We start from the raw sequence: 21544 nt of genomic DNA, 5'->3' as shown, positions 1-21544 counted from the left end.
GATACGTATCACATCCACAATGATACCATATACCAAACTCAAATACGCAGAGATACTCGTATATGACAACTCGACGTCCTCACCAATGCACCGTATGCCCAATTGGGTCTTTCTACTGCACAAAGAACTCAAATCCATCTAATTCTTGTGTCCCACCAAATCCTCTATAATCTTCATCATCCCCAAGACCTTCTCCTCCTGCCACTCCCTACCTACCACCTGCACACCAACAGGTAGCCCATGCATCTTATCCGCGTCGTATGCTCCTCCGGGTCCATATACTCTTTTCTCAAGTATCCAGGATCCTTCACTATCTGCTAGATAGTCTGGCGAATGGCAGTCGAGGTTCTTATTGACATGGGTAACCGGTAGGACACCGACTGTCGAATCGACTACGTTGAATAGGATAGTAGCGACTCTATACCTTACAGTCAGTTCATGCTTGACTATCTTCCTAGGCTGAAGAAGTACTCACGATAAAGGCGAAAGAAGCTTAGTCGTTCCATGTTCTAAAGCGGGAACAGCTTGGACAGGACATAACAGCATATCGAACTTTTCATCTTCCCAAACCTAGCATAATCACCTTGGTGAGATCTCAAGTGTGGGTAGAGTCGTCACAACATCACATACCAGCTTCCGAAATGCATTAGCATAAACATCCCTCCTCGCTGTGAATTGCCAAAACTCCTGTACGCTCTTTGGCCGGGATGTAGCTATTTCGGCATGTGTCACGCATGAGCGGATGTGCTGTACCTTTTCAGAGGTTTGAATTTTTCACTTACCGAAGATAGATGCGAACAAGTGATCTTTGAGTAAACTGTTCACAACCCAGCAAAGTAGCCCGTGCAGCCATCTTGGGAGTTTGGATCCAAGTGTAACCTATGTCGACTGTCAGCCGAATTTCGTTTTCAGATCGTCTCCGGTGTAACTGCGCGACTTACCAATCTCATTGAGCTTTCCATAGGGTCTGAGCCAATGTTGCTCAGTAAGGACTTGTACCCTTCTGCCGACGTTAGACCGGCAAAGATCTACCAAGCATTGTTAGTCTGCCCCGTTGATTGACTAAGACATTGAAGTGCGTATTGATGGACTTACTTTTAATGCTTCGGCGACTACATATTTTCTCGCATAAGCTTTGATCTCTGGGGAGATGGACACATTCACGAACTCACTATCAGGAGGCTGAAATTCTACAACCTCATGACCCGCATCCTTCAGCTTCTTCACACACTCATCTACGGCTCTTGCACAAGCTGGACTGGTCTGTACAGGCCTCATCAGCTTCCACACAGAAAGCCTGACTGGTCTTAGCTAGCTGAAAGCGGGATAAACGTACCTTGATTAGATGATCCTGTGTCCAATATCCCACTTTCAACCGTCTAGGCAAATCAACTTCTTTCCATGGTAGTGGGATCAGCATTTCACCTCTGAATCCCACATTTGCAACCTGCGAATGAGTCAAGTCTAGAATACTACGAGAGGCGAATATGAGATCGTCGACTGTCCTGCCCATAGGTCCTACCATTCCCTACATTATGCAAAACAGTCCATAAGCAATCTCGTTTTCTTCCGTACTGATAGGCCGCCTAGAGATGAGGTCATGCTCACCTTGATACCTTCAAATCCCTGTACGCTATTCCTCTGACCCATCACTGGCCATCTCCCTCGAACGGGTTTCAAGCCGCATATCCCACTGTAATGAGCAGGTATACGAAGTGATCCACCGACTATGTGTCGTAAAACAGATTCTCAGTTTGTACGTGCGCAATTTAGGCAGGCGTTGCCGGAAAAGAGGAGCGAGAACAGCACTTACTGTCTGATCCCCATCCCATTGGTGATCCTCGTAAAGCTATCAAAGCAGCTTCACCACCTGAACTGCCCCCGCATGTCCTCTCGGAGGAATAAGGGTTAGTGGTCGTGCCGAAAATGGGATTGCGACATTCGAAAGCGAGCAGAGTCTGCACCATTGCCCGTGAACATCAGCAGGGCATGATTCTACAACTTTGTATTGTGTTATATAGAGAATGATAGAGGGACGATTGGAGATTGAACTGACTTGAGGAACGTTTGTCTTGCAAAATGGGATTCCACCTCCTTTCCTGAACAGTTTGACCAGCTGATAACGATAGGACATTAGCGGCGTACATTTCAATACCTGTAAGCGGACACTTACAGTAGCTTCCTCTTCCTGCTTTTCAGTCGGTACAAAGCAGTGCCTAGTCATCTGCTTTCAGCATTGTCTCATGGAGAGGATGATGAGTGGTCGACGTACGGTGAACATCCAAGTGAGGAATCTACCCCTAAGATATTATACGTATCTAAGGCGGAGCTTCAAATCAGCACAAGATGACTGTTCGGGAAGAGATTGGGTTCAAGTTGTGTGAAATTACCTTTGAAGCTAGATGGCAATCCCCAGAATACAGCTCCCGCTATACCCGTAGCTGCATATTCTTTATCCATATCTCTAGCTTTATCTAACCCTTCTTTAAATAAGACTGTCCAAGCCTCTCAGCACCATCTCCTCGTATTTGACATATTTGATAATAGGTGACTTACTCTCAGTCAGACAGTTTGTCTTTCTATGAGCTGAACAAGCTGATCTAATCTATTTTCTCCGTTAACCGAACTCACAACACCCATCTGGAAAAGAGGAAAGGGGTTGATGGTAACGTACGAAAGCAATCATCACTCTTTCAGCCGTCCATCCATCTTTCTTACTCTTCAAATTGGCTACGATCGTCTCTGGACTAACATCAAATATTCAGGTATCAGCATATGAGCACGATAGAGTGGAGACGGAGTTGACAATATACCTTGTATCCAAATACAGTTGATCCTCCGGATGTTCACTTGATAAACCCAACTCATCCTCCATCTCTTTCACCAGTCTCTCCCTCTCGTCTTGCTTCTTCCGTGCGGCTGATTGCGTCTTGGATGATGCCATTTTCACTCGCCGTCAGCTCTGTCTATCTGATGAAAAGACGAGATAGCGCACAGGCAAGAGAAGGAACCTATGAATAACATGTATACAGAATCGATGCTGATGGGAGTGGGGGGATGTCCGGTTGTCCGGTTGCTGTGGACGACACTCACACTCAAGAGTATCCGTCGGAAGCTATGATTTCTCACGTGGTTATCTGTTGCTACGAGTACTTTGAACATATAGCACATATCCCAGTGGATTATAGACTATGGATGCATACGATGATACAGTCTATCACGACTCCTCCAGTAGCTACTAAGAGGGATATATCATCCGAGGATGCCTCTGTCCGACGATGCGTAACGTTCTAAAGATTATTCTCGATGAATTCCTTGATCAAAGCTGAATCCAAATATTCCTTGATAGCTTTGATCTTTGGATTCTCATCATTGTCATCTTCAAATTCAAATATATTACACCAGCTGATATATTCACGATCATCCATATTAGCTCGTGCTAGACCCGGAGCTACAGCTTGTACAGAAGGGGAATACCATTTACTCACAATCCAACAAATTCCTTCTTATCTTTCGCCCCTACGGCCTGACCTTTCATCTCAGCCACTGCCAAATTACCCACCACGGTCAATCTCTCTAGAGTAAAATTGATACGATCTTCAAATGTTGAAAAGAGAGGTGTCAACGTTTGACCGTATTCCTCTTTCTAAAATTATACCCAATCGGAGTAGGAATTTCGAAACTCAATTAGTCATGACATACGAGGACAGATAACAAACGGATTTCAAGTCGTTTCAGGTCAACCGGTTCGGGGATCGACATGACTGAACTCACTCCGTGAAACAGTCCAGAAAGAGGAGTAGACTTGACCAAAGGATTAATCACCATCCATTCTACGTCGTCTCGCATGTAGGTCATTAACGTTGGCCAATCGCCATTGAGCTGAAGTTGGATGAGTCCTTGGACGTATGATTCTTTGACTGGCATGATGTGTGTGATGTGACTTGGTCGTCAAATGGTCTTTCAAGTTGGATGTGTACAGATCGATAGAAAGGGAACCGGTAAAGTGCGAATAGTGTCTTATGGGTTGTCAACTTATCCGGTCGTCCAGTTGGGTATATACCGACCTAGTATTTATACCTTGCTTACACGGATGAAGATCACGACACAACGTGAAAAAATACAATGACGATGCGTCAGATACCGTCGGTCTCACCGGTACGGCTCAACTTACCGGACACAGCGCAGCTCGACTCTCCAGCAATCAATCGTGTGAAGAGGTAAGGATCCTCTAGTCGTAGTACCAATTTCAGGCACAGTTTTGGTGATAAGCTTAGTAATCACTCCCATCGCAGCGAGTGCTGGCTGATTAATCAGATGTTACCCTTCTTTAGTGAACCAGCGTACAGTCATCCTTGTGTGCATACAGTGAATCAATACGCCAACTGCAGAATCGTTCCTATACGATGACATAATCCTCATCGATCAAATTCAATCTTTGTTCTTCTCATAGAAGGCTTGTAAATGAGCGGAGTCAAGGTATTCATGGAACTTTTTGACTTTTGGTTCCTCTTGATCGTCAAACTCGAGAATCATACAGACACTACTACATCGAAGATATGGAATGAGTAATTGTCAGCGATATATTATCTCCACATTGCCACTATTCGCACTGGAGTATTCAGCAGATATATGAAGAAGACCGAAGCATTTCAATTGCAATAGACCAAATTGACTGGACTTACAAATTAACGTAATCCTCATCGGTCCTCCTACCAAAAGCTTCACTCCTCAATTCTACCACAGCTGTATTTCCATCTACCAAAATCCTGTTGATGCTAATGTCAAGCGGGGAGGCGAACATGCTTCCGAATGGGGATTAAGCTTTTTGATAATCAAGTTTCTACTAGCGGCATACCCACATGAGAGAAAGTCATTAGAACACCTTCTCGAGCGGTTCTGTCTGTGTTCTACGAACAACGAATCACTCACATTGGTATAGCCACCAGAGGCGAAAGAAGATTTGATCTCAGGATTGACAACCATTGATTTCACATCGTTACGGACATATTTGAACATCTCAGCTTGCTCATGATTCTTGGCATGCTCGAATATCTTGTGAACGTATTCGCGAGTGATCGGCATTGTGAATTATCGTTTATTGGTAATTACGTTTATACTGTGCGAAAATGATTTCCCTATGAAAGAGTGAGCCTAATTATACCTTTCATTCTCTGAAGCCCACAGACCATATGCATTGTAGACATACACCCGGTTCGCTGAATAATGCAATTCAGTTTGAGCTATAGGAGGCTGATTGACGATCCGGGATTCATTTGACTGTCTAAGCAAAGTTCATGACACGGAGATTCCGTTCACTATGGTACGGTATAGGGTTACAGTGTACAGTCGAAGCCCGACATACTGACTATAAGGTATTGTGTGAATTCGTGCCGAGGACTCTGCCTGTTCAATTGCATCTCATCATCCCGTAAGTCCAACCTGTGTCATGGCCCTATGATAGCTGCCTGAGGTAACTTATGGATCATGAACCACTCGCTGGTTCAGTGTGTGGGCATGTACACGTGGGACCCACATGGTTTTGCCGCTTTGACGTCATCCAATCTGACCTGTCCTTCACCTGTCTCAATATACTTGCTTGTTTTCTTTTTCCCGTGTCTGACATTCAACTTTCAACATATCATCGAGCACAGTACACGCCGAATAAACTCGCACCTAAGCTGACAAGCGCTATAAAGGTGTAAGATGCCATCCGAATTACTCCACCTACCCCCTCTCTACACCCTCGTAGGGCTCTACCGACTCCTCTCTGACCCATTCATCCGCCAGCCCGTCTTGGACAAGATCAAACATGCTTCCGTGAGAGGTTTGGTCGTGGGTGGTATATACGCAGCGGGAACTTGGAAATTGATGGATTGGTTGGTCCGTCATTTCTTGATAGGTCAAGGATGGAATATATTCAAATCTCACAAAGCTCTAGAAAAGGAAAGTGCCAATGGGGTGGTAAATGTCGGTATTGGGAAATTTAGTATACCCATTGATATCGTTTTATGTAAGTTTAACCATACCTCTCAAAAAAAGACTACAAGAGTCTTCTTTGCTGACTGACTGGATTCAATGCCGTATTGTGTACTGTAGATACCCACTTGTTCATCCTCTTACCTCAAATCAGCTCTATCCTACGTTATTTCATATACAAGAACCTAAAGATAGCCAGATCAAGAGCGTATTCTCTAACTGTCTCTTCGAGAGGTAAACCACATGAGTTTTGGTCTCAGGTGAGTCCAGGTATGACAAACAACCAATATTCCTGAATATCAAAGCATATGCTAATTAAGACGTTACCAAAAGGGGTATATAGAAGAATGGGCTCAGCCACCTGCTGTACCCGGTTCAGGTCAAGTAGATAAGAATGGTAGAAGGATCAGATCAAATACGCAATATATAGATTGGATATTATGGTGGCCTACTCAATTAATCTTGCGAAAATGTCAGTAGTGTCATCCCATCGATCCTTTCTGAGAAGTCTCGGCTGACGAATCATGTTTGTACTCTTTTTTAGACTTGTTCTTACCCCTCTCACCATCTTTGCCATTACTCGCTCCACTCGTCAAATCGTTTCTTCGATCAATAACCACCGGAGAATACCTCCATCAACCTTATTTCGATACGAAAGGAATGAACAATGACGAGATTTGGAGATGGGTAGAAGAGAGGAAATGGGCTTATAGGGGTGAGTAAGCCAATCTTGTGCGATCTCTTCTCTCACACAAGATGGACTACTCGAAGCTTTCCAACCATCAGCTTTAGGATGTAAGGCAGTCATACAGAATATGGAGCTGATCCATGTCATCTGGTATGATAGCTTTCGGTTTTGCAGCCTCTTTGATCGAAAGTATACCTATCATAGGGTTATTCTTTTCCATCTCCAATAGGGTAGGTGCAGCGATGTGGTGAGTCTTACTGACACACAAGTTACTTCTGCCTATTATTCTCATCCCTCGCTCGCGTCTTCATTACGTTGGATCAGTCACTGATACGGATTGTGTGATGTAGGGCATTCGATCTTGAAAAGAGACAACACCTCTTTTCAGCAGGTATTATCCAGCCCCTCCAGCCGGGTCAAGTGGGATTCTACGGTATGGGAAGTGTAGACGACCTAGGTGTAGATATTCAAAAAGCAGAAAAGGAAATTGATAGGAAATTCAGTACGAGGAAGTCAACGGGTGAACATGAAGACGTTGATGAGCAGGAAGGAGTGTTTGAGTTGAAGGGGAAGGGATTGGGTGTTGAAGAGAAAGGCAGAGAAAAAGTTTTGTAAGTTTATGGCAAGCTATGTAAATGCCTTGTAGCATGATATACATGGACATGAGATAATATTCATCGGGGAGACCAATACATTATGGTCTCTTTTTGTTTGTTATGCCCATTACTGTAACCACAATTTCACCTACTCAATTTCCCCAGAGCAACATGAGAAGAAACATAATCAATGGTAAAACACCGTTTCTCACATGAACGAACTGATGCTCTTTGTTGACTCATCGACCACCTCTCTCAAAAAACTTGCCAATGACCTAAGACCCACCCTAACAAAATCGCAATCCCTAAAATCCTATAAGGCTGCCACCCATCTTTATTCTCACTTAACATCAACTTGCTCGAACCCGTCCAACTCCAATCACCCAGAGGGAACTGATCGATGGATTCGATAACTCGATAATGTGGTGGGGTAGCTGTTGATCCGGATTCAGGTTCAGATGAGATGGTTCCTGGTTTTCGTTCTTGTGATGTTGGCGGGGAAAGAGGAGTCTTGTGTAGGGATTGATGATGAGTCGATTTAGGAAATCTTCTCTTGTCCTCTTTGAGATGCAGAGGGGAATGAGCTTGGAGATCGGACTGCGAAGTGGATCGAGAACTGTGTGAGCGTCTCCTCTCATGAATAGGATCTTTCTGAAGTTGATCTTGAGGATGCGGTGAAGCGCCTCTTCGTTCTTCTAGAGATTCAATCGTCTTCATCCAATTGTCTTTTGGATCCTGGTGATGGTGGTGTTTATCTCTATTCTGACTTCCGCTCCCAACTTTATCTCTTTTCCTCCCTTGATCTTTCTTCTGAAGTTGCTGTTGCTGTTGCTGTTGCTGCTGGTGTTGTTGTTGTCTACTTGGCGAGAGGTCAATATCGGTCAAATCGAAATGATCAGGTTTCTCAACAAAGACATAAATCCCGTTATCGCTCGATCTTCTCCTTCCTCTTTCTCTTCCTGAAACAGTCTCGTCATGTGGGTGTAACTGTGACAGCAAGGTAGATATCATGATTCCACCTAGACATTCTGCAAGACATATTTTCAATCTTGCTTTATATTCGTTTTCTTCCAATTTGGCCATTCTCTCCGTCTCTTTCCTGGATGCAACCAGGGACGATACCATAGAGTATAAAGATGGTTTGATAGAAGGCAATGGTTTCGAATCAACTAAGATCTGTAGATCATTTAGGTTGAACGGGTATGTTGGTAATGGACTTTCGTGGTTGATCAATGATGGGATGAGCGGTAAGATCGTATGTAAGATGTCTGTCTCAATGGGGTGAGATAGGGGAATATGACTGGGTTTATCTGGTATAGGTGGGATTGACTTGTGGAAATTTAACGGACATTCAACGTCAGCATTGTCGTGCACTTAGGAATACTGTAATGAGAGTTGAGCTCACAGGATAAAGTAAAAATTCGTTCCATGCTCTGATACCATAATTGGAAGATCGTATGAGTACTCACCCGCAATGCCAGTGTTAGAAGGATGTAGCTTACAGGTCCGATAATGCAATGATACCATCCCAAACTTCATGCCATTTCCCATCTCTGATCTTACTCGGATTATGTGTCTCCGCATCTTTTGCCATACGAGTTCGACTACCGTCATCTAAAGGAGTGGTAATCTGGAAAGCGAAAGGCCGCATTCAGTAAGCCCGTATACATCTTTATTTAATGGATAATTAGATAACTCACATAACGATTATCTTGAATTATATCCACTCCTGTTAACGGTGTTGATAGGAGTGTAGAGAGGGAATAGGCTGATTTGGGTAACTGTTTGGAAGGTGGCAACCAGCTGATGAATACCCTATTTGTCAGCTATTCAGGTATTTCTCTCTCGTACAATAAACTGAAAAGGCTCGGTCGACAAACGAGATCACCTACTTGTGCCCGATAGCCAACCCTTCATCCCAACTTTGTATCTCCCCCATGATCTTGCTCAGTAACCCTTTAGTAGGATCCATCTCGTCCCAGAATAATCTCTCCACATTGAGAGATTCACATATCGTCCGTGCTAGGCTAAGTGATACCCAGATGTCGACGAACGGTGCGATTCCCTTGAGAGTGAGCGAATAATCTGAGTCTGGTCGAAGATGTAGAGTTGATAAGATCGACAAAGGGGATATAGGATGTAATGTTAGGAATAAGGAGAGGAGTGACATGTGAGGGATTTGAGAAGGGTCTAAGGTCACGTAGATTGGGATATTATCCTTTTATGAATCAATCAATCTTTCACGTCAGCTTGAAGCTTTTTGACGATGGACGAGGAGGAGATAGTCTCTGGACTGGTGACATAGACGATATAGACTTATCACTCACGACCAACACGTAAAAGACTGGGCATAGTGTCTTGCCTGGTGTGAGGCATGGTAGGAGGTCGAAATGGATAGGCAACGGTAATGGAGATGAAATCTCGACATTCTTCATCGTGTCAGTGCGTGTGTCCTTGCTACGGACTGGTGGAGTTGATATTGGCATCATAAGGATCGGAACAGCGATTTGAGGGATATGCTATGGGTCTCGGCATGATGAAACGGTGAGAGGATACATGATGATGATGGTAGTGTGCATGGTGCACGATGAGATTGGGGCTTCAGTGTGTGCTTGACTATACACTCCTACGTCAATTGTCTCACTGCTCACTTTAAACTGTCACTGTCACTCTATTCGCGAACTGAGTGATGAATGATGAGCGAATCGTCGTCATCTTATCTTTCAAAAAGAACACACAAGTCACAATCTCAGGCACCGATTCCCCAATCATGTCTCAGCAGACCTTGCGATAACGTTACTCTTGTTGGGAATGGCCCTGGGATACTTTTATGCCATGCATACATATATAACCGCAAGGCTGCCTCGAGCAAGCTACTGATACGATGTGTATGGACAAATTGCAACGAATAATACATCGCTTCCTTTGCATAAAGCATCCATCTTCAGACTTCCTCTGCTTCTCCTCGAGGGCTCATGGCCCCTCCTTTTTCAGACCGATTTGCGTTCAGATACCTTGGACGACTCGAGTCGGGACGCGGTATGTCGGCATTAATGACCGACCGCGGCAAGGGCAGCTGCACCATACCTATAACAACCATGATCAGGCACCTTCTTGGTGGCTACAGGCTGAAGAAGATGAAACACAGTATTGAAAGTTCGTACACTTACCTTGCGCTTTCCGGCTTCGCCTCCTCAATCAATGCTCGGATCTCTTTCAGCTGATCTTCATTTAAATCGACATCTCCAGCCCCCCAATTCTCCTCCAATCTAGTGGCCGACTTGGTACCGGGTATGGGGATGGCGTCTTGAGCAATCACCCAAGCAAGTGGTAATTGACCAGGTGTACAACCTTTCTTATCTGCAAGTCGCTGGAACTCATGTACAATCTTGAGATTCTTACCAAGCAGTTCTTCGGAAAAGCGAGGAATCGTTCGTCGAATATCTCCGTCGGGAAATCGATCGGCTGAGGTGTATTTTCCGGTCAAAATTCCTTTACCCAAAGGAGAATATGTAATGATAGTCACGCCGAGCTCTCTTGCAGTATCAATCAGCCCGTTCTGCTCATGATCCGTGTACCATGGAGAGTATTCGATTTGCAGAGCGTGGGTATGTGCGACTGCCCGTACCGGAGTACACAGTTGAAGTTTCAGCTCATCACTTATGACTAACTGGGTCACGTATGTGCAACAGGGCATCATCGTTCAAAAATGGAGTCTGAAACTCTCGTGCGCCTCAGTATACAACATAATCGAGGCAAGTGTGTTTTACATGCGAGAACTTCCTCTACCGTCTTCAAAAGATCAATCACGATGTCTCCTACTCTGCCTAGGACCATCGGGAGCTTTCTTCCTTATAGGCATCAAATTACCTTTAAATCCTTTCGAATCGTATGGATCTCTCGATTCGCTTTTACCACCTTCGTTACCCTCGGCTTGTTTCGAAGGTTTTTGAGCTTGACTGCTCGTTGTTGATTCTGGAGTAGCTGGAGTAGATGGTGTTGACGCCGAGTTTTTCGTCTTCTCACTTTGTCCAGAGGAATCGTTCATACCATCTTTACCATCGTCTGATCTTTTTCCCTTTCCCTCTGAATTGGATTCCGCCTCATCACGAGATCTTCGATGTCTATCTGGTCGATCTCTGTCCCTATCTTTACCTCGATCTCTATCTTGTCTATCCCCTCTCAATCGGTCTCCTCGAGATGGTCCGTCAGACCCGATGGATCGTCCATTTCTCCCACCAAGCTTTTCAGTCAACTATCCGTCAATCAACCAACCACATCATCCAGCTTGTTAGCTTACATTGTGATCGATGGAGTAAAATGACTTACGAATCTACCTTTTCCATCCACGCCCAACCACAAAGAAGTCAATAACAAAGTTTTGAAACAAGCTACCAAAGTAAATAGGTCAGGATGGATGAGGATGAAACATCCAAATTCGATGACCGTTCCAACCAAAAAGATTGGCCAATATTGTTTTAGGTGATCAGAATGGGAAGAACTTTTATGCGGATCGACTGTACACCATGAAACGAGAGGCATAAATATGTCAGCAACAACTCGAAAAGAAAGAGAACAATATCTCTCCGCCTAGCACAAGTCCTTGTGAAAAGCAATTAGGCTATTTGGGTGAAGATAACGTGAAGGCGTTTGGTGTGAAATTCAACATGCTCACATGGTACTGTACTCACACTTATGTTGTAAGGGAATGACCAGATCAAGAACTTTCCCAAGGATCAACGTGATTTCAACTTGACTTATTCTCAATACCGTCCAAGAAATAACGAAAAGTATCGATAAGAATGTGAATTCCCATATACCCGACATATCACTTAGGGTGATCAATAAGTTACCTAACCATCCTCCAGAAGTGTACAACTGGATAAAGAGATGAAACTCAACATCATCAGCGTCTCTCGCATTGTCCACGAGGATTTTTAAGAGACTCACAATATAATATCTGAAATGTGAACATCTCCTAGCAATTTCATTTCCTCTCGACCCATCAGTCTCAATGGATTTAGACGATCTACCTCTATCTCTCCTCGATGACGATTCCCTTCCTCCAGTACGGTGTTTTTCACTTTTCCTTCTATCTCGATGTCTACTCTCTTCCCCACGCCCACTATCACTCTTCCTTCTTTCGCCAGCAGATCGTTTCTTCCCATCTCTTTCAGATCGATGTCTACTCTCTCGAGCACTTGATGATCGGCGTGAACGATGTCTGCTTGATCGGGACGATGATGAATTACCATCTGAATCCGAGGATGCCATTTTGCTCGGTGCAGGGTTTCTGGGGCGATACAAAAAGTACTTAAAACCCCGAGAGTACTTACACAGCCGAGTTGATGCATTAACTCATCATGACCTGACGTTTTGACATTTTTGGATCGTCGATACCGTAGGGGACCATCCTTTTTGCGATTTCCTTTATCCGTTCATCGTCAATAAGGAGTTTGCCACATAAAGGTAGGTCTCCAATCAATCTAACTAAGTGACGAGCTACCAGCCAACATGATAATAATTTGTAAGTTCGGTAAGACAACTAGGGCTGATTGTAAGATACATTGATGATCAGAAAGATTCAACTGCCACCATCTCACAATTTATTAACAGAAACAACAGGCTCGTGGCACGCACGAGTGGCTTGTTAGTTTCTCTTATTTGGTGTTTTGTCTTCGGGTTACCCCTCACGAATGCTGCTGTATCCCATGTCTTTTTGAATGATATGTCACCCTCGTACACCCCCAACACGACTATTGTATGTACCGAAGAACGTCAGTTATTCTTTCCGTTCCTGTCACTCGAAGCTTCTTCAGCAACGGAGTAGTGCTCTCCGCAATTCCGGAGAGCGCACTGGGTGCTGCGAGATTCGTCGATCGACCTTACCTTGACTCGGATGTATTCACGGTACGATCACATGCGGGAAACATCAGCATTAATCCCAGTTGAGAATTGAACCCCACCCATGTGTTCAATTATAAGGGTTATACCGATCAGATGTTCGGTTTGGTATGGGTATACCCTGGATCATGACCGTCAGATCTACTTTAGCCACCTTGGGATCTATGCGATGAGAACAGGGATGTGGAATAGTTGGGAAGTTTGTCCCTTGCCCCTTTCCCCCAGAAAATCCAGTAGTTCTATTAGCTCGGGACCGTTCGATCGAACACAATTTGATACTGTAGTTTATAGGTACTAGAATAAAGCCTGTGCTCCAATTGTTCACATGTGATCGAGAGATAGACTAGCAATAACAATAACAGCCAGATCACCCGTATCTTCTCGGAAAGCAAGGTATGCAGCATTTCGGATATGATGCAAAGCATCCCAAACCTTGGATCTGTGGAGTAGAATCGAATGTCATTGTGATTAACAATTCGATTGCACCACAATGTAATGAAAATTGAATAACGCCAACGACCCAATCGTCCTTGTGAAAATGAAAATGTACGGTAAACGCAGAAAGCAGAAGCACAGCGACACTCATCGGAGTGAGTGAGCGCCTATTTCTTGATCATTCCCAAATAGGTAAAAATGCGTTCCATTGCATTCCCGCTTCTTCGGTTGTCACAGTAGTCCGTCGCTGGAGCGGCCTCCTACTGCATCCTCGTAGAGGGACCAAGACGATAACGTTATAATGAGCGGAGGGAGGATATGTAAATGTAGTGATATCGTATATATATATATATATATATGAACGGTATAATTGATACAATTATTGCATCCGATCTCATGGAACAGGTGATACAACCCAAAACGTTCGGTTTGCATTACGTTGAAAACCAAGGTGGTGAGACAAATCGGAATATAAGAAAGAACCTAAGAACATTCGTTCGGTGCATACGTACTACTGCATGTAAGTATCGATTTTTCAACGGATTGATTCGATTTGGCGTTTGATTTCCCCCTCACCTCCGTCCCCCTCCTCCCCCTCCTCCTGCTCGTCCGCCACCACGAGGATACTCTGTCTACTTTTGGTAAAGATACCTGTCAAGAGGTTCAGCCTCACCCTCACTTAATGCGAGACGATTTCCCCCACCTTACGTTACGTGTTACACTGTATGGGTGAGCCGGGAAATACGGGATTTCGGGATTTTTGAATCTTGAGAAAAACGAGTTCGTGGTTCATGCTTATTTCCTTATCTAGCAGCCATCAGGTCTGCACGGCACAGCCTTCAGTTTGGAACTTTCGGAGATATCCCGGAGCGCCTAGATCGAAGATTCTTAGGTGATCGTTCGTTCCTGGTCAGGTTCCCGAAGCCTCCATACGGATACCCTGGAATTCTGGGAGCTACTCTCAAAGCGCTGCGTTTCGTTTCATGTTCACATGCAAATCTTTATTGTTCTTCTTCCACTGGAATTGGAATAATTATCCACTATGCGCGGAAAGGTGAAACCGGCATTTCATCACTGTAATTAACCTTACAATTATCGATACCCAACCCACGTACGCACTCTTAAATGCTCGGTTGTGTTGTGTTTTGATGTAGACGATCGATATACCTTGACTTGTGAATATACTGTACAAAGTAGACGTGTGAAAGACTACGAACCTATTCGTGCCGCTATACCTCTTCTGGCTATCGTATAGATAGCTACAAATGTATAAGACTAAGTTATCTCCCACGAATAGTACTCGGACTATCACGCTTTCCCCCACTCACCTACCATCAGCGCTTGTCACTATCTTAGCCATATTCGTCATCAGAAAAGAAAAGAACAGAACGAATAGTCGAAAAACCCTCCGAGCAAGGGAAAGTGCCGTAAGACTGTGTGTGCCTACATACGAAGAACCCTTATTCCACTACAATTAGAGTTTCGCTCTGGTACGAGTACAGCACTCGTCTTCTCGAGAATATGTTCGGTTAAAGCTATGAGAACGAGCGATCGCAATGCTCCCACCCAAGAGGTAAGAAGTAATCGAGACGGAAGAGATGTCACACATTGACTCACAGGTAGATTGCATCCGAAAGATAGTAATTACGTTTCGTAAGAGAGTGACGAGGCAGGCGCCGCCATCGTCTTAAAGACTTAACTCATCTCGGCTCAGTTCCGATCCAGTCCAATATGATAGGAAATTGTTGGAGTCTGAATCTCTCATCGATTCCAGGAAACGGTAACTGAAAGGGAGTACCTAGATTGGAAACTAACTACATGAATAGTGTTGTTATAACCTCATTAAGTGGAGTGAAAGCGTGAAAACATCCCAATCCAGCCTTAGCTTGGGGTAAAAAAGAAAAAGAAAACCCAGTTCCCCTTTTTTTGCTCTGTGATTCCTGGTTCCTTGTTGATTTCCGAAACTTCTTTTATCTGATCGGATCAATGTCCCACATCCCACCTGTGTTCTGATCCCTCCCTCGGTGTAATTGATGATTACTGTACTCTGTACAGCGAAAGTGGGGAAGTACTGGATTCGTACCTCGTTTCGTTCTGTTACCATTGTGATCCCTACTTCTCCTTAATGGGATGTCTCTGATTTTTCATTCTTCCTTTTCCCTTATGGCGAATCTCCGTAAGTTTGTACATTTAGCATATCGGACTTTGTGGGTTGAACCAGGTTCTGTTCTGTACTTTCTCATGCCACCGTATCATACCCGTTGACCCCACATGTGTTGTGTCTCATATCAATCACGAAGTACAAATATACAACTGATGTACCCCCGTATCAGGACAGCGGCTACCGAGACCGGAAGCATACTGTAAGGTATGTTATGGCATGACAATTGTGTCGATTACTCGTAGTCCTGCATTCGGTCAGGAGAATTTCTCTCCCATAGCTGTACAAGTATCAGATCACCTCCTCTCGTCGTCTTCGTTCACCAGACAAGTAGGTGTTCATAGATCCCCAATAAATGCCTATTCCGAGGCCTATCCCAGGATCACCTGTATCCTTTCTGTCCCTCTGTCCTCATGGGCTACATACATAGTCATACACGATATTATCTTTCTCCCTGTCCGAAACCTCATTATTACTCCTATCTCTCTTTCAACTTTCTCCCTCTCTCTTTGTACTGTACTTCTGTTTTCATAACTCATAACTCTCGATCTCCTCTTGACTTCACACACATACATACGTACACACGGTCGCATCAAATATATCAATCAATCGTCCGTGCACTTTCCATTTCCAACAATTCCATCTCATCTATATATCATCGTTGTAGAGAAAAACGTACAATTAATACCATATTTTTGGTATACAACAAACAAGCCACGAGCTCAACTCAATTAAGAGACAAAGAACATTGCAATCAAACGGACAGGAGAGTGCTTGGAATTACGTTATAGGAATACCGCGCTAGACTCCCGAAAAGTACAAAACCCCTTTTGCCTTTTGGTTCACTGCAAGTAGTGACAGCTGCCTGGAGTGGAAAACACGGTCTTTGGGTGCATGTGCTTGGGTGTCTATCTGTCTACACCCCCTCAAGTAAGGGTTGGATTGTACGATTTAGCCTAAGCGGTACAGGCGATAACATCATCAACGCTATCATCATCGAACGCAGATTAGTATAATAAAAGGACAGATATAAAGATCGACGGAAACGAATATTGATCATCCATCCCCCCCAAAACGACGTAGTTTGGAGATTAAATTTGGAAAGAACGGTGTAAGATTATCAATAGGTTTTAGGATTGGCACATAAGCATAAATTAGGTGAGCACTGTAAAACATTCTCTTAATTATGTCTGAGAAAAGGAAAAAGAACAATCGGCGTCGTACGTTCCGTAATGCCCGGCTGGTTTAAGCGGAGTTGCACATGGAGGAAGATATGGAGTTGAATTGATTAGATAAAATCAATGACATCCTTGATACATCCCGATCAGTATGATGTTATATCTACTTGATCATGATGCATGTGGTATCAGGGGTGTGCGGGGGTGTTGTGTATATGGGAAGTGTGTGTTTAGTGTGTGTGGTTGAGTCAGTGCAATAGCACGGAAAAGCTGACAAGCGTGGAATGATGGTGATCACGATGATCCTGATAGGTATAACATCAGAACAACAAGATATTCTTATTGTTCTCGATACACCTGTCTGTCAACAGCCGTACCCTCGTTAGCTCAAGAACCCAATCACCCCGATCCACCATACATACATACATACATACGTACCCATTATCGAATACCTGAACGTCATCAGTGCCACAGCTCTCTCTGTTACGCATTGAGCTCTTGCCCTCGCTTGTGGAATTAGATTATCATTCAACCTCGTTGGAACAAACAGCACAGACCATCCATTCCCTGTAAACAAAGTCAACATCCTCTTTCCTTCATCTTGCATCGTTCGTTACTTCGGTATAGACAGGCATATCACACAAATCTATTCTATCAGATCTACGGTCTGCCAAACATAGATCGAGAAGCTTACTCATTGTAGATCGTATCAGCCAGAATCATACACGCGATCAACGACAACTCTCAGTATCCGCTCTAATCGATACACCAAACACGACCTTGACCTTGTACTTGCTGTACCCTCATTCTGACCTTTGCCAATTCCCACCAATCTTTCCCCATCCACACGTACCCACCTCATCATCGTCAGCTTCGATTCTCGGATCGGTACAGTGTATCAGTAAGTCGCCTGACTAACACTCACGGGGTATCGAAACGTCACTGTGCAGCCAGGAGAGAGGTGTTTCGTAGCTTGGTTGCCTGCTTGCCACCATTGCAAGAAGAGGAGATTCTTTCATCTTTATAACATGTCAGTACAGCTTACTTGTCTCTTTCACTTTCACCATCTTACCAATCCCATGATCAAGGATAACATAACTCCATCATGCCCTCGACAGTCTCAGACTCATCCGAGCTGGCTGGATCACCTGTACCCAGCTCATCTTGTATTGATTTACCCGAGATTGATTTTGACTTGAATACTTTCCTACAGTCTTGCTCAGAGTTCATGTCACAACCCCTCACGCCTTCGCCAATCTTTCACGTGCCGCCTATCCTACCTGATCCGGCCGTATCTACACCCCCTTACACCTCTGACGAAGGTAGCGTCGTTGGTGATTGTGCGCTCGACCTCGACCATCAACCGAAAACCAGACACATAGCTCGCCCGGTCGTATCGGTCTTAGCGAAACCTCAAATCACTCTCACCATGTCGTCCAATCGACAATTCAACGCTTACCAATCCCCCGATCCATCCAATCCCTCTTCGTCAAGTATGTCAATGAGAACTTCTCAATCCAGCTCCCAATCACAATCACCTCCCTCTCTCACATACTCGTATAGTAATCCCAACATATTCGCTTCTTACCCTCAATCATACCCAACCACGAATTATTTCCCCCAGCAGCATCCTCAAATTATACCCCCTTCTACAAATTCGCACGTCGGCTCACCACCTTGGCAGACTACTGATACCGAAGCCAACGCTTCTGGACTTGATGTAGATCTGGATATCGATTTGGAAGCTGTGATCGATGATGGGACAGGCAAACTATCTTATTCAACTGCTTCCCAAGGTAAACCCCTCAAAACAAGCGGTAAAGATTCGATACCACGTCCACCAAACGCTTGGATCTTGTATAGATCGGATATATTGAAGGATCTGGCATCGGGAAACGATATACCTGGACTTGATGCTGTTTTGACAAAGCTGGGATATGGACCTGTCACTTCAGCGAGCTCAGATGAAAGTAATAATGAATCGGTCTCGGCGACTAAAGGGAAATCAAAGCAAGTGACAGATTCGGAAATGATGCCGCCACCTTCGACAATTAAAGTTAAGAAGTCGAAAAAGGGAGTCAAACAACCTACGGAGGAGTTTCTAAGTTTGGGTAGAGGTAAAACTGGGAAAGGTCTACCTCAGGCTCATATAAGTAAATTGATCAGTACTTTGTGGAAGAATGAAACGGAAGAGAGAAAGGCTTTTTATGAGAGAAAGGCTGATTTGAGAAAGATTGAAGTAAGTGTCATCTTCCATTGTTTTATTCCGCCACACCAAGATCTGAACTCTAATTCTCGACACATATATTGTCGGTCTTCAAGGACATGAATCAACTAGCTGACGCATTCTGACACTTGTAGCACCAGAAGAAATACCCAGACTACAAGTTCCAGCCTATGAGAAAAGCGGACAAGATCCGACAGCGAGAAGAGAGGGAACGAGAGCGGGAAGAACTCAAACGTCAGAAGGAAGCTGAGAAGCATGCAGGCAGTGAGTAGAGCATCATCGATCATCCACGTCACGGTACTAAGCAGGCATGGACGTTGTCAGAGGCGAAACGACATCAGCGAAGACAGCGAAATCGGGTTTCGCCATCCTCACCATATTCGGTCATGAACTCAAGCAAAAGACCAGAAACGGGATCTCTCGCTCGGTCGTTGTCGTACTCTGGCGAGTCAAGTAAAAATGGCGGCCAGTGGTGGGCTAATGCGGGTTCAAATGAAGGTGGGTCCTTGTCATCACGGATTGGTGTTGGAATCAGATGCTAATATCTGGATCTTCTCCCAGCATATGGTGGCCCTCGACGTGAGACTGAGCCTGCTCCCTTTAGATATGCTCTCGGTGCGGATCCACTGGGTGTATACCCTTTCCCAGTACCTATCGATGCTTTGCCGGCCTTGGCTCCCGACGATAGCAGCATCATGCATCAGCAGGGAACTCCGGGCGCGATGATCGCCGAAGATTACCAGTCGTGGCAACATCGACAAAGTCACGGTCACCCCCAACCACATCCAATGCCAATACCAGCACCTCCGGTTCATATGGAATCAAGACAGAGAAGTCACACTCCGATAGCTCCTGCTATGAGTCATCAGTCTTCCTCGGATATACATCCTTCTCTTCGTCCTCCTGCTGAAGCCAAACCAGCGATCCCACAGCCTCAGCCCCCACAGGTGGAAGAAGTACCTCCTCAGCCTATGCAGGGATTGGACATCTACCCATCCATGCATTCGGCAGTTCCCTTCATCGCAGACCCATTACCTATGGATGCCCAAGGGCGACCCATGCCTATTCTTGGACTGGATGACATCCAGCCATTCCCCGAGGACGATAATGGTGATCCTGCTATGCTCGCTGAGATGTGGTGGAACCTCCAAGATGAAGATGTAAGGGATGATCTGGAAAATGCCACTGGACCAAGTGGTCTATTAGCCGACGAGAGGACATTACAGGTCTATGATGTCGATGCTGACGAGGCTGGACGGTCAACAGCAACAAGAGGTGAGCTCGAGCAGTGTTCGAAGATATACATGTCCATCTGTCAGAAAACTGATACCTTTGCCCACTCACTTGTCGCAGTCTCGATCACACCCACCGATGTCCCCAGTGGCAGCACTAGTGCGGCCCCTTCTACACCCTCTACAACGTTCCTCGCCCAAGAACCATTCGGAATTCCGGCCGGTCAAGTCGCCTACCCTTACCCTCAAGGTTTTGTACCCATGTACGTCTCGGTGATACCTGAAGATGGGCACATCGACCCTTCCATACCCTTCTTCACACCAGGCTACGATGCGAACCTACCATATTTACCAATGGACGCCACACTCGATCCATCATTGTTCGTCCCGGTAGACGAACAGGGTCCTTTCCTTTCTACTCAACAACCAATGTCACCTACTGAAAGTTGGTCTGCAGGTCCAACACCCCGAGAAGCTACATTCTTACGTGCAGCTGGGGCAGGGTTCAATCGAATTCCGTCCAATTCGTCCGAATGCACCGTCAGAACCGTATCGTCAAACCAGCAATCGGCGCCACCATACGTTTCGAACTCTGCTTATCCGCTTACTCCATCTTCTCAAGATCTTACTGCCCTACCTGGGATAGGTGGTGGCATAGTCGATAGGAATACTTCGTACTCTGCTTTGGCAGCTGTCATTTCTGGACAAACCATGGGAATAGGGATGAGTATGGGAGGGGCGGATGATATGTTAGGATGGGATGATAATGATGTGATTGAACATTCTGAAGAAGATGATGAAAATGAACAAGAGGGATCCCAAAAACAGCGAAAGGAAAAAGGTAACAATAGGATACCTACTCCCATTACTGCAAGTGCTTCTACATCTACACCTGTACAGATTCACGTTCAGGTTAAATCACCTTACGATCCTAAATCCATTCCTGATCCAACGAAGGAACAGCCACAGATACCTAGGAAACATGCTATGAGAAGTAGAGCGGTAGCTTCGAAATTCAGTGGAGATGGAGGAGTATAAGTGTATATGTTGGAGTGGGATGTTTAGAATGGGTTTGATGATGGTTGATACGTTTATACAATATTCCTGCCTGACTACACTACATTTCTTTTATTCATCGTTTATT

The 21544-nt window shown here is 44.8% G+C and overlaps 8 protein-coding genes across 8 annotated transcripts; 2 read left to right on the top strand and 6 right to left on the bottom strand.

Moving 5' to 3' along the window:
* Positions 1–138: 138 nt before the first annotated feature.
* On the bottom strand, positions 139–2944 carry V865_007746 (uncharacterized protein; the record flags this gene model as incomplete). Its single annotated transcript, XM_066231488.1, has 17 exons — positions 139–418; positions 476–570; positions 631–713; positions 783–879; positions 942–1028; positions 1096–1112; positions 1173–1263; positions 1337–1528; positions 1609–1727; positions 1814–1958; positions 2057–2116; positions 2174–2216; positions 2273–2318; positions 2391–2495; positions 2557–2605; positions 2675–2747; positions 2814–2944. 17 exons carry the CDS (start codon positions 2942–2944, stop codon positions 139–141), a joined length of 1713 nt encoding a protein of 570 aa, XP_066087585.1.
* Positions 2945–3290: 346 nt separating this feature from the next.
* V865_007745 (uncharacterized protein) lies at positions 3291–3927 on the bottom strand (the record flags this gene model as incomplete). Its single annotated transcript, XM_066231487.1, has 3 exons — positions 3291–3405; positions 3489–3646; positions 3775–3927. The coding sequence occupies 3 exons, from the start codon at positions 3925–3927 to the stop codon at positions 3291–3293; spliced, it is 426 nt and encodes a 141-aa protein (XP_066087584.1).
* A 504-nt stretch (positions 3928–4431) lies between these two features.
* V865_007744 (uncharacterized protein) lies at positions 4432–5085 on the bottom strand (the record flags this gene model as incomplete). Its single annotated transcript, XM_066231486.1, has 5 exons — positions 4432–4543; positions 4686–4746; positions 4803–4843; positions 4933–4968; positions 5018–5085. The coding sequence occupies 5 exons, from the start codon at positions 5083–5085 to the stop codon at positions 4432–4434; spliced, it is 318 nt and encodes a 105-aa protein (XP_066087583.1).
* A 621-nt stretch (positions 5086–5706) lies between these two features.
* On the top strand, positions 5707–7282 carry V865_007743 (uncharacterized protein; the record flags this gene model as incomplete). Its single annotated transcript, XM_066231485.1, has 6 exons — positions 5707–6013; positions 6100–6239; positions 6313–6451; positions 6524–6694; positions 6827–6914; positions 7018–7282. The coding sequence occupies 6 exons, from the start codon at positions 5707–5709 to the stop codon at positions 7280–7282; spliced, it is 1110 nt and encodes a 369-aa protein (XP_066087582.1).
* Positions 7283–7518: 236 nt separating this feature from the next.
* V865_007742 (uncharacterized protein) lies at positions 7519–9433 on the bottom strand (the record flags this gene model as incomplete). Its single annotated transcript, XM_066231484.1, has 5 exons — positions 7519–8592; positions 8669–8696; positions 8766–8893; positions 8964–9066; positions 9156–9433. The coding sequence occupies 5 exons, from the start codon at positions 9431–9433 to the stop codon at positions 7519–7521; spliced, it is 1611 nt and encodes a 536-aa protein (XP_066087581.1).
* An 880-nt stretch (positions 9434–10313) lies between these two features.
* On the bottom strand, positions 10314–10963 carry V865_007741 (uncharacterized protein; the record flags this gene model as incomplete). Its single annotated transcript, XM_066231483.1, has 2 exons — positions 10314–10350; positions 10434–10963. 2 exons carry the CDS (start codon positions 10961–10963, stop codon positions 10314–10316), a joined length of 567 nt encoding a protein of 188 aa, XP_066087580.1.
* Positions 10964–11065: 102 nt separating this feature from the next.
* V865_007740 (uncharacterized protein) lies at positions 11066–12537 on the bottom strand (the record flags this gene model as incomplete). Its single annotated transcript, XM_066231482.1, has 4 exons — positions 11066–11518; positions 11593–11780; positions 11955–12141; positions 12214–12537. 4 exons carry the CDS (start codon positions 12535–12537, stop codon positions 11066–11068), a joined length of 1152 nt encoding a protein of 383 aa, XP_066087579.1.
* A 5509-nt stretch (positions 12538–18046) lies between these two features.
* V865_007739 (uncharacterized protein) lies at positions 18047–21438 on the top strand (the record flags this gene model as incomplete). The annotated part of the gene is made up of 5 exons (XM_066231481.1): positions 18047–19180; positions 19303–19432; positions 19493–19666; positions 19730–20443; positions 20522–21438. 5 exons carry the CDS (start codon positions 18047–18049, stop codon positions 21436–21438), a joined length of 3069 nt encoding a protein of 1022 aa, XP_066087578.1.
* Positions 21439–21544: the final 106 nt, after the last annotated feature.

The sequence above is a fragment of the Kwoniella europaea genome, chromosome 2, assembly GCF_036810445.1.
Source record: "Kwoniella europaea PYCC6329 chromosome 2, complete sequence".
NCBI classification, from domain to species: domain Eukaryota; kingdom Fungi; phylum Basidiomycota; class Tremellomycetes; order Tremellales; family Cryptococcaceae; genus Kwoniella; species Kwoniella europaea.
Note: the sequence above shows the minus strand (reverse complement) of the source record. Positions and strands in the feature narration are given on the sequence as shown.